The sequence below is a fragment of the Cupressus sempervirens genome, chromosome 1, assembly GCF_028749045.1.
Source record: "Cupressus sempervirens isolate cs-2001-9-10 chromosome 1, ASM2874904v1, whole genome shotgun sequence".
Taxonomy (NCBI): Eukaryota; Viridiplantae; Streptophyta; class Pinopsida; order Cupressales; family Cupressaceae; genus Cupressus; species Cupressus sempervirens.
Window position 1 is genome coordinate 151356163 of NC_143118.1, and position 22949 is coordinate 151379111.

The following is a 22949-nucleotide window of genomic DNA, read 5'->3' on the forward strand; positions in this document are numbered from 1 at the left end:
ATATGTGCCTCGTATAAAAAGAAGCTTCAGAAGCAGATGACTTTGGGAGCTTGAAACTCTGAATTACTAACAAACAGCACATGTAGGGGGCAACCCCTAGCGCGCACGGTAGAAAATGGTACATCTTTTGTCCAATTATTAGAAAGCTAATTATGATTGAAAATAAGCTTCAATCTTTGTCAATGTTATCCATATATTCCTCGATCCTGCTGTAAGCACAGTTGTACAGCAGTTTGCAGTTTTCGACACAATGTCAAGTGATTCTTATTTACTGTTATTTACACTTGAGATTGCCGCATTGTTGTTTTATAAGTTGTGGCTGCGACATTGTCCAACTATTCAAGATCAATAAATACAGACTCAATATGTCATCTGCAAAATGCTAGAAGCACGTGTGTATATGCTATTGTTAGAAGCACGTGTGTATCAGCTATTGTGTGTTGAATTTCATTATATTATTATTTATTATCCTTTAGTATATACAAATTGTTTTAATAACTCTGTTAATCGAGTGGATCTGGCGTTTACATAGCTATCGAAACAAGTAATATATGTATAGTATGAACAATTGATGAAAGCAATGAAATATGTTAATTTCTGTCAACTCTCGTCAGCTCTAATGTTAAGGTTCTAAAACGTATATGATGAATATCTTATCCTATGAATACTTGAAATCTACTATACTTTTATTAAATACCATTTTTTTTTAATTGCTGTTTCGTAAAAATGGCCTCCTGCAAAAGCCTCCTCCTGTCCCCTGTTCTCGTCCCAGAAACTTGGGCAAAGATAGAAAAAAATTGGGATTTCTATGGACTTCTTGGATGCTGTTTGCCCAGAATGGAAAAATCTGGACTGATGAATTTTATAATACAATAGCAAATATTTTCCATGTTAAATAAAGGTTTAATTCTGGTAACCAAGTGATGTGCGACTCTGGAACCAAGCATGATCAGGAAGCCGCCGAATGGGGCCAATCCCTGAAATGGCAACATCCTGCACAATGCACAGAACAATGCTAACAATCAGACCAAAACTACCTTAATGTAACATTTAATCCAGAGTTGCACAGAATCTAATCAAAACAAATTTCAACTGGAAAAGCACATGCGCATCTGGTATAGATCAATGCAGAACATATCTAAAAGTACCATAAAACCATAGAAATAATCAAATAAACCAAATAATTCAAATCACTGATGATATTTACATACTTAAAAACTCAGTGCTTTCTAGACTATTCTCCCCAAGTTAGGGTCAAACTTTGTTTGAAGGGCTACAAATAATCCAATAATGTACTAGAATTCGAGAGAAATCCCACCCTATCAGACATGAAATGATTTGCGACCCTCTTGACAGTATCAACATCAACAGCATCTATTCGAGCAAAAAACTCGGCAAGAGGGATCCTTCGACCATATGTAAGCAGCTGCCAAAGAAAGAAGAAACATTATCGATATGAGAAGCTAACATATGATGAATATATAGACTGCTTAAAACAAAATTAATACTTGGTGGTAAAATATCAATCATAGCGCGTTCACAGATATAACTAAAAATGGTTCAATTTTTGTCAGGGACAAAATAAAACACATTCAATTAAGAGATTTCAGATTACCTGACGGCCAATATCTTCAGCAGCAGAACTAGTGCCATCCATGTGAAGTACCAAACACGATTTTAACTGCATAGAACAGATGCAATATATTCAATTTTGGCGTCACAATACAAGCTTGCTGCTAACTATTAAATAGCATGCCTAGCATTCTCAAGACAGGCAGTCCTTCACAAATGATAAAGAAAATAAAACAACCATAGTAGCAAAGTTTCGCCTTGGTTTAGTACAGGTAAGCATAACAAAACCACAGATGAAAACAAACTAAGTTCCAAGTTGTGCCCTCCACTCTTTAGTCAAAAATCATGATATTATGGACAGATCAACAGTTTTTGTTACTTGCATGCAAAAAAAAATCAAGGCTGAAAATTTCTAATAGCATTATATGAATTCTATATGCCATCAATTGCCAAAACTTCAAAATTTCAAACTACAAAGTAGCATAGAGAACAATTCATATTGAATATGATTTATAAAGCTCCATATTACAGGACAAACAAGAAATTGTTTCCCCATAAAACCTACTTGTAATGGTCTTACACTCATTTATATGATCACTGATGTTCAATTAGCAGTTACCTGATTCTGAGCTCGAATCACATCAACATCAGAAACATCTTGTGTCAACCTACTCATCTCATTCATTATTGTGTAAGCTAAATCCTCCAAGCGATCTGGCTGGAAATGAGAAAAAGAATGTAAGATGCAAGTGGTTTAATACCATTTTCATTTGTTATTTGAAAGATCAAATAAGAATGAATAATAAATTAATAATTATTAACTATATCTACAACTAGGATGGCATATTACTTACATAGACAAAAATCCGCTATATGAGGACAAAATTGCATAACTGGAGAAATTTTACAAATCCAACTGTCCTTGCTATTGTAGAGCCTTGCACCTTTGTGCTTTTAAAACTACAAATCAGTGTGACTAATTTTATAAACATGCATAGAGCTTGAAACTTTTGGGGTTTGTAGCAGAGATGAGTATGATATTGATAAATATTGGAAAGTGATTATGATATTGATAAATATTGGAAAGCACGTCATTGTAAATCTAGCAATAACACAACCAACAACTCTTCTTGTTGTTGGAATCAAGTCCGTGGGCTACAGAGTGAATGTGGGTATTTCCTTGAGATTCTAGCGTCTTTGCTCAACATTGGAGATCTGAAAGTGTAGAATCTGTTGTTGCTTTGAGGGAATCAATGCCAACTTCCTAGTGGACAACATTAATATTGTGCTTCTCGCTGGAGGTGCTGAGAGTCCTTATCCCTAAGCTGTTCCAGCCAGGGGCAGTGCTGCAAAAGCAACCCTTCCTGCTCAACTTGGACGTGTAAGCTCTTGTTCTTCACCAAATTGGGCTGCAGGGATTTTCTTTGTTACCTGGTGGGGATTGACAACAGAGATAATCTTCTGTAGTTTGCGAGATTCGCATAGGTGGTGGCTTTTGATGAGTTTTACTGGGAAGCAGAGTGAAGGATTTCAGGTCCTGGATTTGAAAAGCTTTTTTTCACTCTTCCCCGGCCTTTATTTCATGATGTATGGCTATAGTTTGGTCAGGTTTTGTTTGGATTTAGCCAGTCTCTCATCATTCTAATCAAGCATTTTTGGCAGTCGTTGCACTCACCAGTTAGGGCTTTCCATTTTTGCCTTTGTGGCTGCTCCCCATTTTGTATATGACAGTCTGAGATGATGACAGACTAATTTCATTTGACAGCCATGGTATGCTGCAAATTATAAACACGGCAAATTTTATTATTAATATACATTAGCACAATCCTGCAGTTTATGGATTGAAATATCAATTATAATTAGATTAGATTTTACATTATTTAATCTATTTAAATTTTTAAATATAACTTAATATGTTTAAATTTTTACTAATTTTTAATTTTAACATGATTAAAATACTTAATTTGAATTTTTCATGTTTAGTCTTCCTTTTGGTATTTGAGGAAATCTACTGGGAACCTGACCTATGATAAAAATAAAGGAAACATCTTCATCACAATTTTTTGCACCATGGCTCAAAATCTGTAGAAACCAGGAAAGGATTTATTGTTGTAAACAAATTAAGAGTAAGAATAACCTGTGCTTTATTGGCTAGAAATAGCAGCATTCTTGGGTACAAGTCATACCAGAAATGGGGACACACTTCAATTGCCGTGGAATTTATGCAGGGTTTGGTTGTTCTTGGATAGAATTGTGTGGAAACAACAAGCGCGTAAACAAAATTTCTGGAGTTAAATTGGCAATTTCCACACAAACATAGCCAACCAATTTTAGTGATGAGTTGGCAATTTCCACAGTAATCCAATGTCAAGCAAATTTTTCAAGGCAAGGCATTTTTTTTCTTTCTAACCAACAAAAACAACAAAGAGGAGTAGGAGCAAATTTTAAACATTTTCTACTTGAAAATATAAGAAACTTCAAAAAACCCTAGGCTTCATTTTCCATACCTTCACTTTTGCAATCATTGGACCCTGAGAATCATGCTCCTCACATTTGTTTCAGTTACTATTAAAATTATAATATAAATATTTAATGTCCATATTAGTCATGTAGTTAGTTTTAGTAACCTTATTTGTTTCAATTGTCAATTGTTTCAGCTTCAGAAACATGTTTCGTAGTGTCTTTCCAAGGAGTTTTCTTCTCATTCAATTCATTTTAATACTATTTCAAGGTATCGGAGCTGAGTTTTTTTTCAATTTTTAGTTAATAAAATTCATACCAAGAAATTTCTTTGAAATTTATCTAAGTTACCGATGCATTTGGCCTGGAGGGGGTTGTGAATGCGGATGCAGACTGGTGCGTGGATGTGGGAGGATGTGTGGTGGGTGCTGTCAGAAAGCACCATCTTCTCCTGTGGATGCGCGTGCAATGCTCCGAAGAGCATCCAGGCGCATCTTGTGAGCATCCAGTTGTGTAAAGCTGATAGAGGGCCACACCACTCTACCCACTCACAATCAAGAATGAAACAATATGAAGATAGAGATGACAAAAATGCTTCATAAAGCATCCATTAATACTTGAAAATTCACTACAAGAGCTTACACTTGAAGAGCTTCTATTTTCCGAACTTGATTACAAATGATAATAAGCCTTGCTTAAATAGGAACTTCTAACCCAAGACATTACAAACACAACCAATGTGGGATAAAAGGTAAATACAACTACCTTTAAATAAATATTAAATTCTCACCCAAATACAACTAAGCACCCAACAAATATTAAATACATGATTTATCCAAAACCTTCTAGAATTTCTACCTACACACCTCGATTAATGTAATGACAACTATTTTTCTTATTTTTCTATTTATGCCACCTATGCACCTCGAAAATAAAAATCCTCTTTTCCTTTCTTTTCTCCTTTTTCCCTTTTTTTATTTTTTTATTATTTCTCCTCTAATTTTCGTCACTTTCTCTCTCCTCCACAAATTTTTTTTTTTTTTCAATTTTTTTTTTTCCATGCAAGATGCTCCTGCATCAAAAGCGTCCAGTCACTTGAGTGACTTAATAGAACATGTGATTTAAATTTTTATTATTATTTTTTTCCCTCCTATTTGCCTCACAACCCTAAAACGACCCTAAAAGAGGCCATTCATTGCCCATTCTTCCAATTTTGTTTGCAGCTGGGCTCTCTTCACATTTGGTCTCCATTGTGGCATGCTGAAAGCAAGGTCATTAGTTTTGAAGAAGATCATTCGTAGGGTGTCTATTGAGCTTCCACAAAGGACGATTAAGCATATAAAGTAAGCATTCGATCATTTCATGAGCTTTTGTAGTGATTTTTTTTAGTTCATGAATTTTTCAAGTTTTAGAAGAAATTTTTCAAGATATTTTGGTTTTTTTGTTTTTGTAAAGAAATGGAGTAAGTTTTTTTAAACATCTCTAAGTTAATTTTTTCTATTTTCTTATTAGATTTGTAGTTTCTATTGTTCAAGAATGGCCACTACTGATAGTCAAAGTTCAGCAGCAGGGCAAGAACGAAGTGATAACTTCAATATTGATGCGGCATCTCTATTATGGAGTCACACCACAAGATCATCACAGGTTTCTAGAGGTGAGTCATACATTTGGAGACACAATGTATGTCATAGTAAACCATTCAACAGGTCATATTCTCAGGTCAAAGCTCATTTTATGGGCCCTACTAGTAAAGGAATAGCATTGTACAAGGGAAGTAAAGATGGAAAAAGGTTGTGCGATGCACAGTTAGCCAGATTCATAAAAGAACAAGAGGCTGCTGATCGTTTTAGTGAGCAATTCAAAAACAAGTTTTTGCAAACCTTCCTCTAGAAAGAGCAAAGTAAATGTGCCCACCGATGATGTTGCATCCTCCAAACATCCATTCTTGGAAGTGGGAGAGGATGATGAAGTAGAAGTTATTACCCGCAAAAGAGGTCCAAGATCAAGCATTCAAAATGGAGGCAAGAAAGATTGTTGATGAAGCAATTGCACGTTGACTTTATGCCAATGGTCTTCCTTTCAATTTGGTAAGATCGCCATATTGGAAAGAAATGGCTACAGCCATCCTTAGAGCACCAGCTGATTACATTAGCCCTGGGTATGAAAAGGTGAGTACTACTCTTTTGCAAAAAGAAAAGATATCTATAGACAAAGCTCTTCAACCAATCAGGACATCTTAGAAAACTTTAGGCATAACTATTGTGTCCGATGGATAGAAAGACACAAGAAACTACCCATTGATAAATGTGATTGCAATGTACCCCAAAGGGGCAATGTTTTTGAGGGCTATTGATTGTGAATGACAAGTTATGGACTCACAATTCATTTCTAGAATTCTCATTGAGTCAATAGAGATGGTGGTTAGTGAGAATGTAGACCAGGTGGTCAGAGATAATGCCACGAATTGTATGGGAGTAGGTGCATTGGTTGAGTTTCAATACAATCATATTTTTTGGACACCATGCACCATACACTCTCTCAACTTGGTCATGCAACAAATTGGCACCCAAATAGATTGGGTGAAGCAAATATACCAAGAGGGCGGGGAGATGCAAATGTTTGTAACAAACCACCAAATGTCACAGTCTATATTCAAATCATTCTCCGAGTTGGAGTTGTTGAAGGTAGATTTAAAATTATAATTACTTAGTTTCATTTATTTATTTTGTAAGAATTTGGCTTAGGCCAAAATTCACCCCAGAACTAAAGAACTCAACACAAGCACACAGTAGACCAAAATAGACAGAGTATGATCAGAATGACGATATTCGTTCAATTACTGGTTGAGAGTACACTAGGAGTGCTTAATATAAAGGCCTCAGGAGAGCTTCTAGAATGCATAGAAGTCAGCATCATGATATGTCATACAACCAAGCACATGTCCACCAGATATGGGTTATCCTCCATTGAGCACGGGATTAAGTGTGATGATGTGAGGATAAGCCTACAATAGTGTAGCACGCAAATTAGTGGTGTAGACAACATGTGCTAAATGAGGAGTGCGGATAACTGTGTTGTCATCATGACAACTCAGTAAATGATGCATACTCCTGTGTTGTAGACACCATGTGCATAATTAGAGTTGCGTAACTCAATGAGAGTACACAAACTCCTCAGTGTCTCACCTAAAATAATAATTAAATAATGCAAAATAATTAAATAATGCATTAACCTAAGTAAATTTAAGTGTAATAAGTAAATACTTATTTACACCAACAACCCCCCTTAAGTGCAACTTAGGGGAATGCCCTTAAGCTTACGAAATCTAGGATGCAATGCAATATGGGTCCTGGCTACTAGGCCATGTTAGGTACCCATGTACATAATGATATGCAATCTCCTATAAAGCGGGGAAAGAGGGCAAACCTCATGGGAAAAACCCTCCCCCAAAAAGAGAGATAAATAGGGATGCATAGATGGATGGAATAATCAAGACCCCCCCATTACGACATACATCCAGTATATACATAAGAGAATGATGAGAAGAGGAAGAGAGACAGGATGGGCTCCCCCCCCCCCAAAGAAAAATGCCGAACAGTGACCACTCCAATGAAGAAGCTGATCCAAGACTGCAGAATGGTGTTCCTCCCCTTAGGAAGAAACAATGCCAAGGGTACAAATGAGACGCTTCCATTGCGCGTGGAAAGAATCCCATGGATAAGTGATCTCTAAAACTTGCTCAACTAGCTGAAGAACCTGTCCCAAAGAACTATCTATCTCTGCAACTGATGAAGAACCCTGCTGCAACTGCTGATCATAAGTATCCACAATCACTTCAACCTGTGAGGATCGATCATGTAGAGAATGAACAAGAGAGTCAGATGGAACCCTCGTGACAACTGAAGAAGGTAATTTTGCATCAAGAAGAAGAGGTAGATCATCAATACTGTCCCCCAAATCTGTCATTGAACCTGTATCTGGAAGACTGAGTGTACCCTGTTGTGCTGGACCTATCACTGTGGCGATGCATGCATGTGGACTGAATTGATGTAGTGACCTCTCACTGTATCTGTCGACAAAACTCCACGTGTCTGAATCTGTGGAAGCACTATCACTGGTGTCACTATCAATTTCCACACTGTATGATGTGCGAAGAGGAGTAGAGGACAAGCTTGATGAACTTTCCTCAAAATGTACATCCTTCTCCACAAATATTTGATGTGTCTCAGGATCTAGAAGTCTGTATGCCTTCACACCATCTTCATAACCAATGAAAATACAAGGTTGAGATGACTGTGCCTTGCATCCCCTGGAAGATCTGTTTGCCCATGCAGGACAACCGAAAACTCTGAAGTGTGTCACAATAGGTTTTCTGCCGCAGCATGCCTCAAAAGGACTTTTGCCATCTAAGGCTCGATGAGGAGAACGATTAAGAATGTGAGTGGCACTTGAGATTGCTTCGACTTCTAATGATAGATCTAGAGACTTGGCATGAATCATTCAACTTGCCATAGACTTAAGAGTTCTAATCCTCAGTGCTGCAACATCTATCTTATGCGGACTGAATGCTGAAGGAGTCTGAAGATCAATTCCCTCATGTCTGCAAAAGTCGATAAGTCTTCTGTTCACATCCATGTTTCCATTGTCCATTCGGAGTACTTTGATGGCTTTCCTAGATTTCCGTTCTACATGGGCCTTGAAGTCTAGAAATGTTACCAACACTTCATTCTTACAATGAAGAAAATAGACCCAAGTGAACCTTGAAAAGTCATCAACAAAAGTAAGTATGTAGCGACCCTGGCTGAATGCAAAAGGACCTGCTAATACCATGTGAACCATTTGTAGAACACATGTTGCTCTAGAAGACTTCCCTCTTTGTAACTTCCCTTCTGAATGTATATCCACTGAATCTGTTGAACACTCACCCTTAGAAAAGTTGATTTGAGGTAGACCTTTCACCATTCGGTATGTGCAAAGTTGCTGAAGATAGCGGTAGTCAAGATGACCATACCGCTCATGCCATAATTGCATGTTTGAATTGGATTGAGATAACAAGGCTTTTGAAGGAGACTTGGGTACAAAATGTGAGAAAGTGTACAACCTTTTGTTATCATTCACTTTCCCCACTACAGCCAAGGAATCATCTTGAAGACTGTGCACTTTTACTGAGTCTGGAAGGAACTCAACTCTATGTCTATCTCCGAGGTGAGTGATTTGGTAGATTGATAGGAGATTCGAACTTAGGTTTGGAACATAGAGAACCTCTTGAAACTCTCCATTTTCCATCTCCACGTTTCCTTTTCCTTCAACCTCCATTTTGCTATCATTTCCCATGAAGATGTGCGGTACCTTTGAGTGATTCAATGAAGAAAAATCCTCCTTTGAAGAACCCATGTGATATGAGGCGCCTGAGTCAAATATCCATTCCTTTGAAGAGTTTGCATTTGCCATGAATGCTTGCCCTTTGCCCTTTGAATCTGAAGAAGACCCTTTCTCCTTGTAAGTATTAGGCAATGGAACATTATATTTCTTCGTGATGTTGGTCAATTCATCAATCTTTTTGAGATAACACTCATGCTCTTCATGACCCGTTTTCTTGCAATAAGCACACTTCTTCTCCTTATTGTTGTCCCCTTTCTTGTTGGAATTCGAGGACTTGCCTTGTTGATTGGATTGTGGTGTTGTCTTTTCTGCATCCTCTGATTTGTCTTTTTTCCATTTCTTCTTACCCTTTCCTTTATTTGAAGATTGTCCAGCTGAGTTTTGAGAACCCTCATTGTTGGCCACCAATGCTTTGGACTGAGGTGATTTGAGAATCCCCATTGATTTCAACTTTTTTTCTTCATCATCCAACAGTTTTGCATATTCATCAAAAGTGACTTTCTTGTAGGCAGATCCTCAGGTAGTCTTTGAGGTGTTAAAAGAAGATACAAATGTAGAATACTCTGATAGCAGCTTGTTATGTATGAGATAGATCAGTCTCTCATCTTTTATAGAACTCCCACAATTAGTAAGCTTTGTTCTCAGTTCATTCACCTTGATGATGAAATCCTGGATTGAATCATATGACTTAGGATCTAAGGAAACAAGCTCATCTTCAATTTTAAAAACATCCTCTTCAAACACTTTACCATAAAGGCTTTCGAGGGTATCCCAAGCTTCCTTGGATGTAGTACATTTCTTAATTTGATACATGATTTTATCATCTACCCCCAAACATATATCACCTAGGGCTTTCCTATCCATGGCTACCCAATTTGAAATATCACTTGCAAAAACATTATCACCTGTTGGTTTAGGAAGAGTACCATCTACATATTGTGAAACTCCATTATGCATTAAGTGATACAACATTTTGATGGACCACGAAGCATAGTTATGAGGAGTTCATTTAGGAAAATTAAAGTTGCCCATAATGCAGAAAATGAAAGAAAAGTGCTAAAAAAAGAGAGAACACAACACCAAGAACACCCCCCCTTTTCACTAAATCAAGAAACCCCCCCAAAATAGATGCTTTGGGCACTTTATCAATGGTGCGATTACAATGGGCCACTTGCCAATTTTGGCCTTCGTGGACTTCTGATTTTGCTTGTTACAACCTCTTAATAGAGTACAAATCTGAAACTTTACAATGTGCTACAATTCTGAAGCATTACAAAGCAAAGAAAGGCCCTATTGCTGAAAGTGACAATTTTGTCCACAAAATCCTACAATCTGATGCTAGATCTGAAAATTAGACGAAAAAATACGCACATTCAAAAAAAACAGAACCTATTTTCGACTCCAGATGTGCCTGTACGGAGCATTTGAAGTTGCAGAATGCAAGATTATCCAAGTACAGTTGCCAAAAAACGCAATTTTTGAACAATCTGTGCACCAAAACCAAAAGCTAGCTACACCACTAAAAAATTTAGAAAATTCTACCCAATTTCAAAAAAAAATTGCACCTGATTTGGAGTCCGAATGTGCGAGTTATGGCCTGTTGAAGTCGGATTGCAATAACCCAAATGAATTTAGAGAGGGGTTGCATCAGCAAATCATGAGGTTAAATTTGACGGTCATACGGCTGTCGCAGTAGTTATAATTTGCCCAAAAATGACGTCCAGACAGCCGTCAATTTTAGGATACTAGTTTGATGACGTCAACATCTACCAACCCTCGGATGATGTCACTATGTACGGAACTGTACAAACATTCCAGTTCCTGTTGGCTCGACGTACAGATTAGCTAACTGGGCTATTGTATGCGACGATGAGGTGGCGTCTGCTTGTTCTGCTGAATGTGCTCCAAGTCTAACGTGGTAGCTGGCCACATGTCCTACTGCTGTTCGCCCGCGTGGAATCCTAACTAGGCCTGTCACAGTGCTTATAGGGTGCAAGTTTATATCTATAGATGCCACGTGGGCAGGTCAGCGCCGTTTCGGTTACACATGTCGTGACGGGATTCGAGGTAGTCCGAATGAATAGGCAGGCGGGAGGACTACAAAAGACGCCACGTGGGTGGCAGAAGATGCCGCGCACAAGGATTAATTTTTGCTGTCGTCGCTTTCCTTTTAAACTTTGTCCCACATTCGTGGGAATTGTGAGTGTTGGGGACTTTAAAATAACCCTGCCTCACATTGTAAACGGAAGGCAATGCTGTCGGCTTGAGTTTCTCACCGGAACTTGGATTGTGGCCGTCGGATTCGTGGCCTTGCCGGATTCAGCAGAGGGCACAGTACGGGTATGCACGCGGATTGTTGTCGGGCCGTGTGGAATAAAAGGCTAGCAAATTATGAATTAAACCCTGCGAATTAATAATCCACCAACAAATAATAGAGCCGAGCCGAGCAGTCACTGCCCAATTTGGCCAAAAAAAATTTCTTTGTCGGATAAATCCAAAAATAATGATTTCGAAAATACAAATAAATTGCAGAGATTTAGATCTGAAAAATAACTAATCAAATCAAATAAACAATCATACTCGATCTGCAAATCGGGGCCTTTGGGTTTCGATTTGCAAAAAAAATTTGCCTCACAATCAACTTTCACCTAGTATAGGCAAATTTATAGTCGATCTTCACCGAATCGACGCTCCGGACGCAACAGTGAGGTCAAATCTGGCTCTAGATGCTCCCAATTTTTGCGGATCCTCCGGATTCGTGTCAAAGTGCTAAAGCATGAACGGTCTCGAACGGCTACGTGATGAGAATCTCCCTCAGCTCTGATACCATGTAAGAATTTGGCTTAGGCCAAAATTCACCCAAGAACTAAAGAACTCAACACAAGCACACAGTAGATCAAAATATACAAAATATGATCAAAATGACGATATTCGTTCAATAACTAGTTGAGAGTACACTAGGAGTGCCTGAATATAAAGACCTCAGGAGAGCTTCTAGAATGCATAGAAGTCAGCATCATGATATGTCATACAACCAGGCACATGTCCACCAGATATGGGTTATCCTCCATTGAGCACGGAATTAAGTACGATGATGTGAGGATAAGCCTACAATGGTGTAGCACACAAATCAGTGGTGTAGACAACATGTGCTAAATGAGGAGTGCGGATAACTGTGTTGTCATCATGACAAATCAGTGAATGATGCATACTCCTGTGTTGTAGACACCATGTGCATAATTAAAGTTGCGTAACTCAATGAGAGTACACAAACTCCTAAGTGTCTCACCTAAAATAATAATTAAATAATGCAAAATAATTAAATAATGCAATAACCTAAGTAAACTTAAGTAAGTGTAATAAGTAAATACTTATTTACACTAACATATTTATTTTGAATAAGTTTTATATTCATGTTCAATATCAAATTTATTGTTTATAACTTCATTTTATATTTGATGTCATATTGTCAACTTGCTTATAGGTTGTTGAGACTAGACTTGCATCTCATATTGTTGTTCTGAAACGACTCCTCAAGGTGCAATCAGCATTGGGCCAAATGGTTATTTGTAACCAATGGGCTATATGGAAGGCTTCAAATTCAGAGAGAGCCTTGAAGGTCAGGGGTATGATCTTGGATGAGCATTGGTGGGCTCATGTGCAATTTGTATTGGATTTCACTGTGCCTCTCATGACTATGCTACACTTTGCCAATACATATGCACCTTGCTTGGGGGATGTGTACGATGGCATGGACACCATGGTAGAAAAGGTGAAGCTCTCCATACAAGCACGTGAGACTAACCCCATAGAATGTGAAGCCTTGTGCAAAAATGTGGAGGATATCATTCATCATCATAGGAGAGGATGACTACCTCCTTGCATATGCCTTATCTCCAAGGTACTATAGCCAAGAAATACTTGCTATGTCGAATATAATTGCACCATATGCAGATGAAGAAGTTGCAACTGGGTGCTACACTACATTTGCAAGACTCTTCCCAGATAATGAAATGCACAAAAAGGTGAGGCAAGAATTTGGCTTATTTGCTTCAAGATCAAAACTTACTCCATATGCAATAAAGGACCAAAATAACATGGGAGCTACCACATGGTGGTACGTGTATGGTCAACCATTCAAGCATCTACAACCTCTTGCAATCAAGATCCTCTCACAAGTTTTCATTTATTTATTTATTTAGCAATTGTATTCTACACTTTAGTGTTTAACATTCTCTAATTTGTTTTTCATTTGTATGTTTAATTTTAAATTTTTATGAACACTATGCAGGTTGCAAGTTCTTCTGTTGCTGACCGGAATTGGAGTACATACTCCTATATCCATTTAGTGAAGTGCAATTGGTTGGGATCAAAGATAGCTGAGGACTTGGTTTATATACATACCAACTTTTGTCTTTTTGTCACGTAAGGAGGATGGATACAAGGGTGGATCAACCAAGCTTTGGGATGTAGCCCCTGAATCTGCAAACTTGGATGCAACACTTCAGGATCTTATTGTGATGATGGATGATGATGTTGATAACATCATAGCACATACATCGAGCACAATTGGAACCATGCATGGTTCAAATGAACTTGCAAGTGTTGCAGGAGGAGATGATGAGAATGTGGATTTTTTTAAGAATCCTTATGATTCTGAATGACTGAATGTGATTTGTGAATCTTAAGCCTTGACTCTTGATTAATCAACATTGTGATTGAACCATGAACTATGTTTTGATTTTGTAATTTGAATTGCATTTGAATCTCGAACTTGAGTAATTTACTAATTAGACATTAGTGTTATAGTGTTATTCCAACTTGATTATTATAATGATTCAATGGACGGTTTATTTTTGTATATTTAATATTTCTTGTATTTCTTTGCATACATAAATTATAGTTGACAACTTTATATATATATATATATACACACACACACACACTTATGTATGGAGGCATCCAAAATCCCCCCAAAAAAAAAAAATCCGTGCATCCAGGGATCAGCACCCTCACCCGCATCAGCACCAAAACCAGAATTGGTAACTTAGAAATTTATATATGTTGTTTCAATCAATTTGGTTGAAATTTGTGAATTTATTTCAGTTATGGCCTCAGCCAAGAGGAGAATTCCCAGAGTTGACACCAATGTTTATCGCCCTTAACATGTGCATACATTCCAGACAGATCTGGTATGCCTGTAATACCACCAAACTGGAGACCCTCCAATTGCGAGCAAAAATGGGGATATCTACCAATGCAAATACCCTTCTTGGATGCAAGTAGTAAGGCCCATGAACTCATATTTACACACCTACCAAAAAGATTTAGCCTACTCAAATGGAAATTTGTTCATACCGTCTTTCCAACATCTATTGGAGTTGTCTAGGGCATGTCGTTCCCATAATTCGTATGTATTTTATTGGTTGTGGAATAATCATTCAAAAAAATTGAAATGGATTATAATCTGAGCTACTGTCCATGTTTTAGCAGCAGACCAATTTTACTCTTGTTTTGTTAGTCATTTCCCACATAACAAAGTGATAGCTGTTATACATGTAATGAAGATCCCCATAGTTAGGAACCTATTAAGTTAAACAAAGCCAAAGATACACCTTCAAATGATAGTAACCACCTTAATTGAAAATAATTAGTAGAAACCTGTATTCAGAATCAATTTAAAATATTCAGCTTCCCATGAGATGGACACTGAATAAAGTACTCTGATAAGAACAGAAGGAAAAAATACAAGATACAAATCTCACCTCTGCTACAGCATAGACACCAAAAAGACCTGTATCTGTAAAATTTGTGTTGAATGCCGTAATACTATCTGCTAGGTCATTTGCAGCAACCTTCCGTGCAAGTTCTGACCTATTGTTGAATTATTTAAATTTCATCCATAAGCTCGGATTCTAACTAAATTATTAATTCAAAGTGTAGTTATACAACATATGCAGTTGAATATATCTACTGTAAGTAGTCATCATAGAGTTATATGTGTCAACTCCATACCCTATGTTTACACCAGCACCAGCACTCTTTCTCCAGCCCCCCAGTAAAGCTTGCATCACCATCAATGCAACTGAGTCTGGATCGGTCCATGAAGCTCCTTTAAAAGCTACAGCAACATGTGCCAAAGGCATATCATCATCTACAATGCGATTCTGAAACAAATAATACAGTTATTAGCCAGCATACAAGGCTGAAGTTTTTAACAAATTCATTAGAAACATCAAACATGTTTATGAACAGGTCATCAACAGCCAGAATTGAACATCATTAGGCTTAACCTCATGTCCAGTGAAGACTGAGGGTTCTCTCTCCACTAACTGTCTGACAGTTGTAGGATCAGTAGAAAGATTTGTAAACAATCTTTTTACTTGATCTACAATTTCTTCATGTTTAACAGCGCCTGCTGCAGATACAACCTGCATCACTGATTGATGTTAAATACTATTTCATTAGAGGCCGGTACTTCATTAATGTGTACAAAAATTGCTGCACTGTATGAGATTGAACTTCATGTAAAAAAAAATTGTCAGGCCTTCACGAAAAAACATTAACTTCCAGAACGGTAAAGGACGTGATTATTTTGGAGAATCGCAATGGTAATGTCAGTTTCAACTCAAATATTTCATAATGTGAATGCTAAAATATTTCATAAAGAGGCACATGGGTGCATTGTGGATTGGTATGTCTGTTGATTGTTTGGTTATAGTTAACAAGACCAAGTCCCTTGGTGGACATTGCTACTCAAGTGTGTTTCAAGTTGGTTGCTGGCAGATGTTGCTTTCCAGAATACAGGGATGAGGTCCTCTGTTTGGAACCCCAGCCTTACCAGTCAAAAAAATATCTATATTTCAGAAAGAGAAGACAAACGCCCTTTAAACATCAGACAAAAAAACATTTCAAAAAGAGAAGACAGTTGCAAAGATAACCAGTCATACCATTCTAGCACAGTATACAATGGCAGTGGTTATGTGCAATGAGGGCTACAAGGATAAAATGCATACCATTCTAGGGCCAGAGTAATGAGTAGAGATATACTGGTGCAAGTCATTTCTCGATATAGTTCTAATGTTTTCTGCAGGTCCCAAAATAGTTCTCCCTAGTGGAGATTGAAAGAATGCTGCCGAATGCAAAAGATCAAAAATCACCTCCTCTTTTTGACCCTCCACCTGTTCAAATGCAGAACAAAAAATATCAGGCATCTTCTCTGACAACACAGAACATATAATACATCAAACAATTTGCAGAAAAATCTGGAAAAGTGAATAGTAAACATCCACATACATAGTACTTTCAAACTCCGCCTTAAGAACAATCATTATCTACACAAGAATTAAAACTTTGTCGACACAAGATAGTTTTCTATTAAGAAAAGTATTTCAAATTAAAAAGTACCCTGCAATATAGCGATGTGGTAAATGTTGTTTTTGATATTAATAGCAGCAAAAAACAAGGATGTTGTCCCTTAATTATGACACCCAAAGGGCAACCTAAGCAGAAATGCAACTGTCAGCAGATTGACAGCACTATGCAAACCAAAAACAAAACATCTAGCTATTTAATATCAAAAACCAGAACCAGCTGCTAGCTACAAAAGTATAAACCATAACTAACACTTCCACAGTATCTAACCACACCATATAAAGACTATGGATACTAATCAACAATATACAAGCCTTAAGCATCATACTATAGTTATTAAAAGTTTTGTTTGTCTGCCATGCAGGGCTAAACCAACTGAAACTAACGAGAACCATAAGCCCAGTGGAAAAAACACCAAAAAGAGACCATCATAGAAGGAACCATCCAGAAGAAACACAAGAGGAACAAAGAGGCTCAAGCTAAGCCTTCTTTAGCACACTAGACTTTGACAGCATCATCTGCACCCAGTCCTCAATCAGGAACTTAAAAGAGTTCCTTGAAATCAGCATCCTCCAAATCCACTGCTCCAACCTTTTCCTCCTGCAATAAACAAAGAGTAGTGGTCAAAGAATGCATCCCCTTGAGCGTGAACATGGACAGCTCCAGGAACCTGTTCTCCAAATTCTTATTATCATTCTTGATATTACCAGTTTCCTTCCAAGCAGACCCACAGTTGCTACATTTTTCACTCACAACATTCTTCTCATCCATGGGTATGCCATTGGTGTCAACCGGGGAGATGGCATTAATTGGGGAACTGGCTTTACTACCTTTCTCAGCATTCTATGCGAGGTACAAGGATTCCATCTTGAGGCTCTCAGAGACATGAGAAGAAATGCTATCAGCCAACTTGCTCTGGGTGTTATCTTCATGACTCTTAGACTCACTAGACTCTTCCTCATCAAAAAAATCATTCATTTTCTTACCCTTCCCTGGGGGTTTGGTGGGAAGCCTAGTGGAGCAGTAGGGGGTATTGTTTCAGTAATTTCCACGTCCAAGTCAATGTGCTGAATATTAAACTTAATCTTTTTAGTGCTGTTGGCTTTCAATTGGATAGGTGAGTCGCTTCTCTTTTTCTCATTCGGCTTCACATGGGACTTAGAATTAGGGGAATTGTCTCGGTAGTCCCAAAGGGTTTTAGGCCCTTTGATGCATTTCTTCTTGCTGGAATCAAAGATATCCATTATGCTACTAGGGGGTGGGGATGGGGAAGGAGAGACGTCTTGAACAATAATTTGACGGGGAGGGCACAAAGCGAGATTATAATGATAAAAGTCTAAACATGAGCCCTCGATGAAGGATGGTCAAAACAATCACTGCTTTTTTGATTCAATGACATCCTTAACCGTAGACTCCAACAAATGCAATAAATAGAAAGGAATGAAAATCAAGTTGTGGTTATAGAGGCAATTGAGGAAAGGCATATGGTACTAGTAATAAACACAGAACCTACCCTACAAAGTGAAAATATTCATGATCAAAGTACACACCTTGTCATAAGGAGGTGGTACCTCTTCTCTGCTAAAATCATAGTTACGTGACTTGAACTCGCCTTTGACTTAGAAAGTCAAATTTGGGCAAACTCGCCTCTGACTCAAAAAGTCAAAATTGGGCTCGGACTTGGACTCGGACCCGGACTCGACAAGGACTCGAAAAATCGAAAAACCCATGAAATTCAAAGATTTTTAAGGATTTAAAGATTTTTTCATGCATCTTTTAGTCAATTAACATCAAATACACAATAATTGAGATAAATAGAAGCTACTTAATACACATACACAATTTTTGCATAGATCACATAAGTATAAAAGTAAAATTCTGAAAGAAAAACATTGAATAACATAATATAAAGTTATAAACATAAGGTCAGTGCAGTGTCAAATGTCTACAGTATTCATGGATTATAAAATCCATGGAATCAAAAGTTTGAAACATATATCAAAATAATATCTTGAGAGTAACTAAGGCTCATAGTAGCCTATGTCCTCCTACAAGTACCCCTAAGATAAGTCATGAAAGACTCTAGACTCATCCTCTCTCCCTATGAGGTTGAATCTCAGAGGCATCCTCATCCTCACCCACATAATCCTCATCATCAAACTCAGATCCATCACTCCAAGCCTCAGGGTCCTGCACTCGATCTCCTCGCACTCTAGCCTCCTCGACTACCATCGCTACTGTCTCAGCCTCCCGATCCACCTAATCAACCCACTCCGCATCTTCATCATTGAAGACAAAATAAACAATCTTTGTGTTCCACTCTGCATGTGGATCAACTGTCTCTAATACAATCAGTGATGTATCAGTGCCCTAGATCTGTCTATGGTGAAGGCAAAGGTTGTAGTGAACAAAGATGGTCATTCAATTTTTGCATTGTCAACCTATTGTGCTTCTTCGAGCATATATGCTCACATAGACTCCAATTGTGTTTGCATCCTGATGCACTAAATGGCTGGCTCCAGATGCGAATCACAATCTTCTGTAAATTTGGCATCTTAGTGCCAAACATCTCCCACCATGCATTTGAAGCAAGAGAATTTTAAATCAATTCAATAACTTTGACTTTATCAATTTAGTATAATGATCAATGATCAATCATGATTCATAAATTCATAATTTAAAAAACTTAATCACTTTATCAAGTTTCTAAATTTCAAGTATAATACCTGATGAGGAGACAAGAAAGAGGAGTGTTCTACTCCTTCTATTAGTCCAACCATCAATCATGATGGTGCAACCCTTCGTCTTCCACACCTTACACTGATCCTGAATCGCACCTTGTACATCAGCCACCTTTTGGTCAAAATAGGGCCTCCTAGCTCATCAACATTAGGGGCTTTGAACCCTAGACCACAAACAGTAACAACATCTATTGCAATTTGCCAATAAGGGGACCTAAAACAAATTAAATAAAATTTAAACAAATTAGTATAGTACTATTAAATTTGAAAACAAATTAAAATAAAAAAAATAAGCATATTATTCTCTCTTGAAAGCAAGATAAGACAGACATAAATTAAATAAATAAGTACCTTGTTGCATTGAATGAAATGTTGTTGTAGATGAAGATGTCTCCAAGAGCCAATTTCGCATTATCATGCTTCTCCTTGTTCCAACCCATGCTCTCAAGCGATGGTTGTGCACCTAGAGCTGTGTGTGGACCAAAGATGGAATCAAGTGTCAATCTTTCCTTATGAATGTGAGGCCCAATGGTCACACTAGTAGAAGAAGTAGCAGTAGTAGGTGGAGTAAGAGATGATGGATTGCGAAAACTAGAAGATCCCTCTTGAGCTAGATTTACCACTTCTTCTTGTTGCTTCTTTTTCAATCCATTTTTCCCTCTAGAAGAGCTTGCATCTCTCACATAACATCCTAGGGTACTTTGCATTTTTTAGCATCATGCCTAGGTATATGAGTCAGGTGATACTTCAATCTATTTATGCCTCCCTTGTTATATGTTACACCGCAATTGCGACATGTAGCAACTCCTTTTTTGTGACCCAGGATGGCATGTTTCCAACCCTTATCCCTTGCCACTACAGCTGGGTCTACATTAGGGTTATATGCAGGCCTAGTTCCACTTCCACAAGGCTCACCCTGAGGCTTGATGTCATGTGGCTGCTGCTGCAATATGAATATATTATAATAGAAAAAAATTAGAATCAAATCAAATTTTTAAACTTTAGGGCCTTCTTAGTTCTTACTTATCAAGTTTGTCACCAAGATAAATTAGAATAAATCTAAATAGTAGATACTAGAAGTAGAAGTATAGGCTAAAACAAATGTAAACAAAATGGAAAGTAAAAAGTATGAATGTAAGACAATTTACAAAACAACACAAAGAAATGCAACTTGTTGCTTGTTAGTTTGTGATTTTTCATAGTCGCCATATTTATTCTTTATTTTTGGTTCACTCTTGTTTTCAAATGTTTTTGTTGAACCATTGGTTCTGTCAAGAGTCAAATGTACTTTGAGGTATGATAACATTTTCATCGATCATTCAGCAACCTCATTCTTTCAACTCATCCTTCCCTCAAGCTAATTGTTGACCAAGTCTTTCCTTTAGAAAGCCTTGATCAAGAGTGATTACCCCGAAACCATCTTACAAAAAGTTCGAAAGTTTATTGGTATAAAATGTAAACTTCTTGTACCCCTTGAACCTTTTGTACTCCTTGTCCCAAGTTCAGATAGCACGAAGCTGCCTTGAACCCTTTGTACCAATTGAACTAGTTCACGAGTTCAACACTTAATCCAATTCTCAAAGACAAGGTTTCTTGGTGGGCCCAATCAACATGTCGTGGATACACGTGTGAAGGACATACAACAATTGGATGCCTTGTCAAGTTTGACACGATCGTGCGTGATGTCATGATTTAGGGTAAGTGCAAGTAATTAATGGTTGAAGTAAAGTCATCATAAATGATCACGTCAGAAACTTGATTTGGGAGTGCGGAAATAAGAATTTGGCACATGCAAAGGGCATTTTTCATTTGATGTACTTGTTTCCCGTTTAATGTCAGTCACTAATTTGTCCCATCACCCTACCCTTACAGCATGCCAAAATTAATTCTGTCCTCCACATAATTAATGACCATTCCCTATTTTCAAGATGCATATAAAGAAGGCTTTCCTTGTAAAAAAGCATAAAGTTTATTTTCTTGTCTGAAATAATTAGTCGCAAAAAAATCGGAGAGAGCAAGCCTTCTTCCATATTTGTAACGATCGTTGCTCTTCAAGTAACCCTTCTGCTCTCTAGTTATTTTTCTCCCACCTGTTAAGCAAAGCATATTTATGGTTGTTTCTTTGTTTTCAAATATGAGTAAAGTTTCTAAATCATGAAGTCTACATTGCACTTATTCGGGTATACTCGTAGTTTGCAATGTAAATCACCTATAGTATCTGACACAAACCTATTAGGGGTTGATTTAGGGTGTGTTGCAGAGAGATTGTATAAGAGACTTGCGAAACCTTCTTCCACTAAAGTGTTGGATACTAACCTCCTCATGGCCTCCACTTTCCCACCAACCTACCCTTGTCCAGAGCTAATTCAAGAGTGCATTCATATGTATAATGTGTCTGAGGGAATATATTGAAGAAGGATAGAAGCGTGTTGTTGAGTGTCAATAGAGAAACGGTGTCCAGATTATTTCACCTAGAAGAGCAGCAATTTGCTGACCTAACTCCTGCCTTGTCTACGGCTAGATTTTCAGAACAAGCAAATGTCTATAGGAACACCACAGCAAAGAGTTGGACTGAGTATTTCTACAAAGGTGGTTCTAGGTTACCCAAAACCTTGAAGAAAAGCCAAATGACCAGTCAAGTTCAAGACATGATGGTTCTACTGCATAGAATTTGTGGGTCTTCCAATGTCTCAAAGACAAGGTTTCTTGGTGGGCCCAATCAACATGTCGTGGATACACGTGTGAAGGACATACAACAGTTGGATGCCTTGTCAAGTCTAACACAATCGTAGGTGATGTCATGATTTAGGGTAAGTGCAAGTAATTAATGGTTGAAGTAAAGTCATCATAAATGATCACGTCAGAAACTTGATTTGGGAGTGCGGAAATAAGGATTTGGCACATGCAAAGGGCATTAATCATTTAAAGTACTTGTTTTACGTTTAATATCAGTCACTGATTTGTCTCGTCACCCTACACTCGCGGCATGCCGAAATTAATTCTATCCTCCACGTAATTAATGACCATTCCCTATTTTCAAGATGCATATAAAGAAGGCTTTACCTTTAAAAAAGCATAAAGTTTATTTTCTTGTCTGAAATAATCAGTCGCAAAAAAATCAGAGAGAGCAAGCCTTCTTCCATATTTGTAACGATCGTTGCTCTTCAAGTAACCCTTCTACTCTCTAGTTAGTTTTCTCCCGCCTGTTAAGCGAAGCATATTTATGGTTGTTTCTTTGTTTTCAAATACGAGTAAAGTTCCTAAATCATGAAGTCTACATTGCACTTATTCGGGTATACTCGTAGTTTGCAATGTAAATCACCTATAGTATCTGACACAGACCTATTAGGGGTTGATTTAGGGGGTGTTGCAGAGAGATTGTGTAAGAGACTTGCGAAACCTTCTTCCACTAAAGTGTTG

The 22949-nt window shown here is 37.7% G+C and overlaps 2 protein-coding genes across 2 annotated transcripts in view; both read right to left on the reverse strand.

The window, feature by feature from the left end:
* Positions 1–572: 572 nt before the first annotated feature.
* Positions 573–22949, reverse strand: part of LOC149576612 (putative mitochondrial-processing peptidase subunit beta, mitochondrial) — a 48357-nt gene continuing 25980 nt past the window's right edge. The window contains exons 2-9 of the mRNA XM_089818489.1: positions 16431–16595; positions 15708–15845; positions 15430–15581; positions 15180–15288; positions 2192–2290; positions 1616–1681; positions 1319–1426; positions 573–993 (exon numbers count right to left, since the gene is read on the reverse strand). Coding sequence (XP_089674615.1) covers positions 904–993; positions 1319–1426; positions 1616–1681; positions 2192–2290; positions 15180–15288; positions 15430–15581; positions 15708–15845; positions 16431–16595 — 927 coding nt within the window. The 3' untranslated portion in view covers positions 573–903. The remainder of the gene's footprint in view (positions 994–1318; positions 1427–1615; positions 1682–2191; positions 2291–15179; positions 15289–15429; positions 15582–15707; positions 15846–16430; positions 16596–22949) is intronic.
* LOC149576613 (uncharacterized) lies at positions 19528–20468 on the reverse strand. Its single transcript, XM_089817330.1, has 2 exons — positions 19881–20468; positions 19528–19743 (listed from the first exon to the last, which is right to left on the reverse strand). The coding sequence occupies exons 1-2, from the start codon at positions 20234–20236 to the stop codon at positions 19572–19574; spliced, it is 528 nt and encodes a 175-aa protein (XP_089673456.1). The 5' UTR covers positions 20237–20468; the 3' UTR covers positions 19528–19571.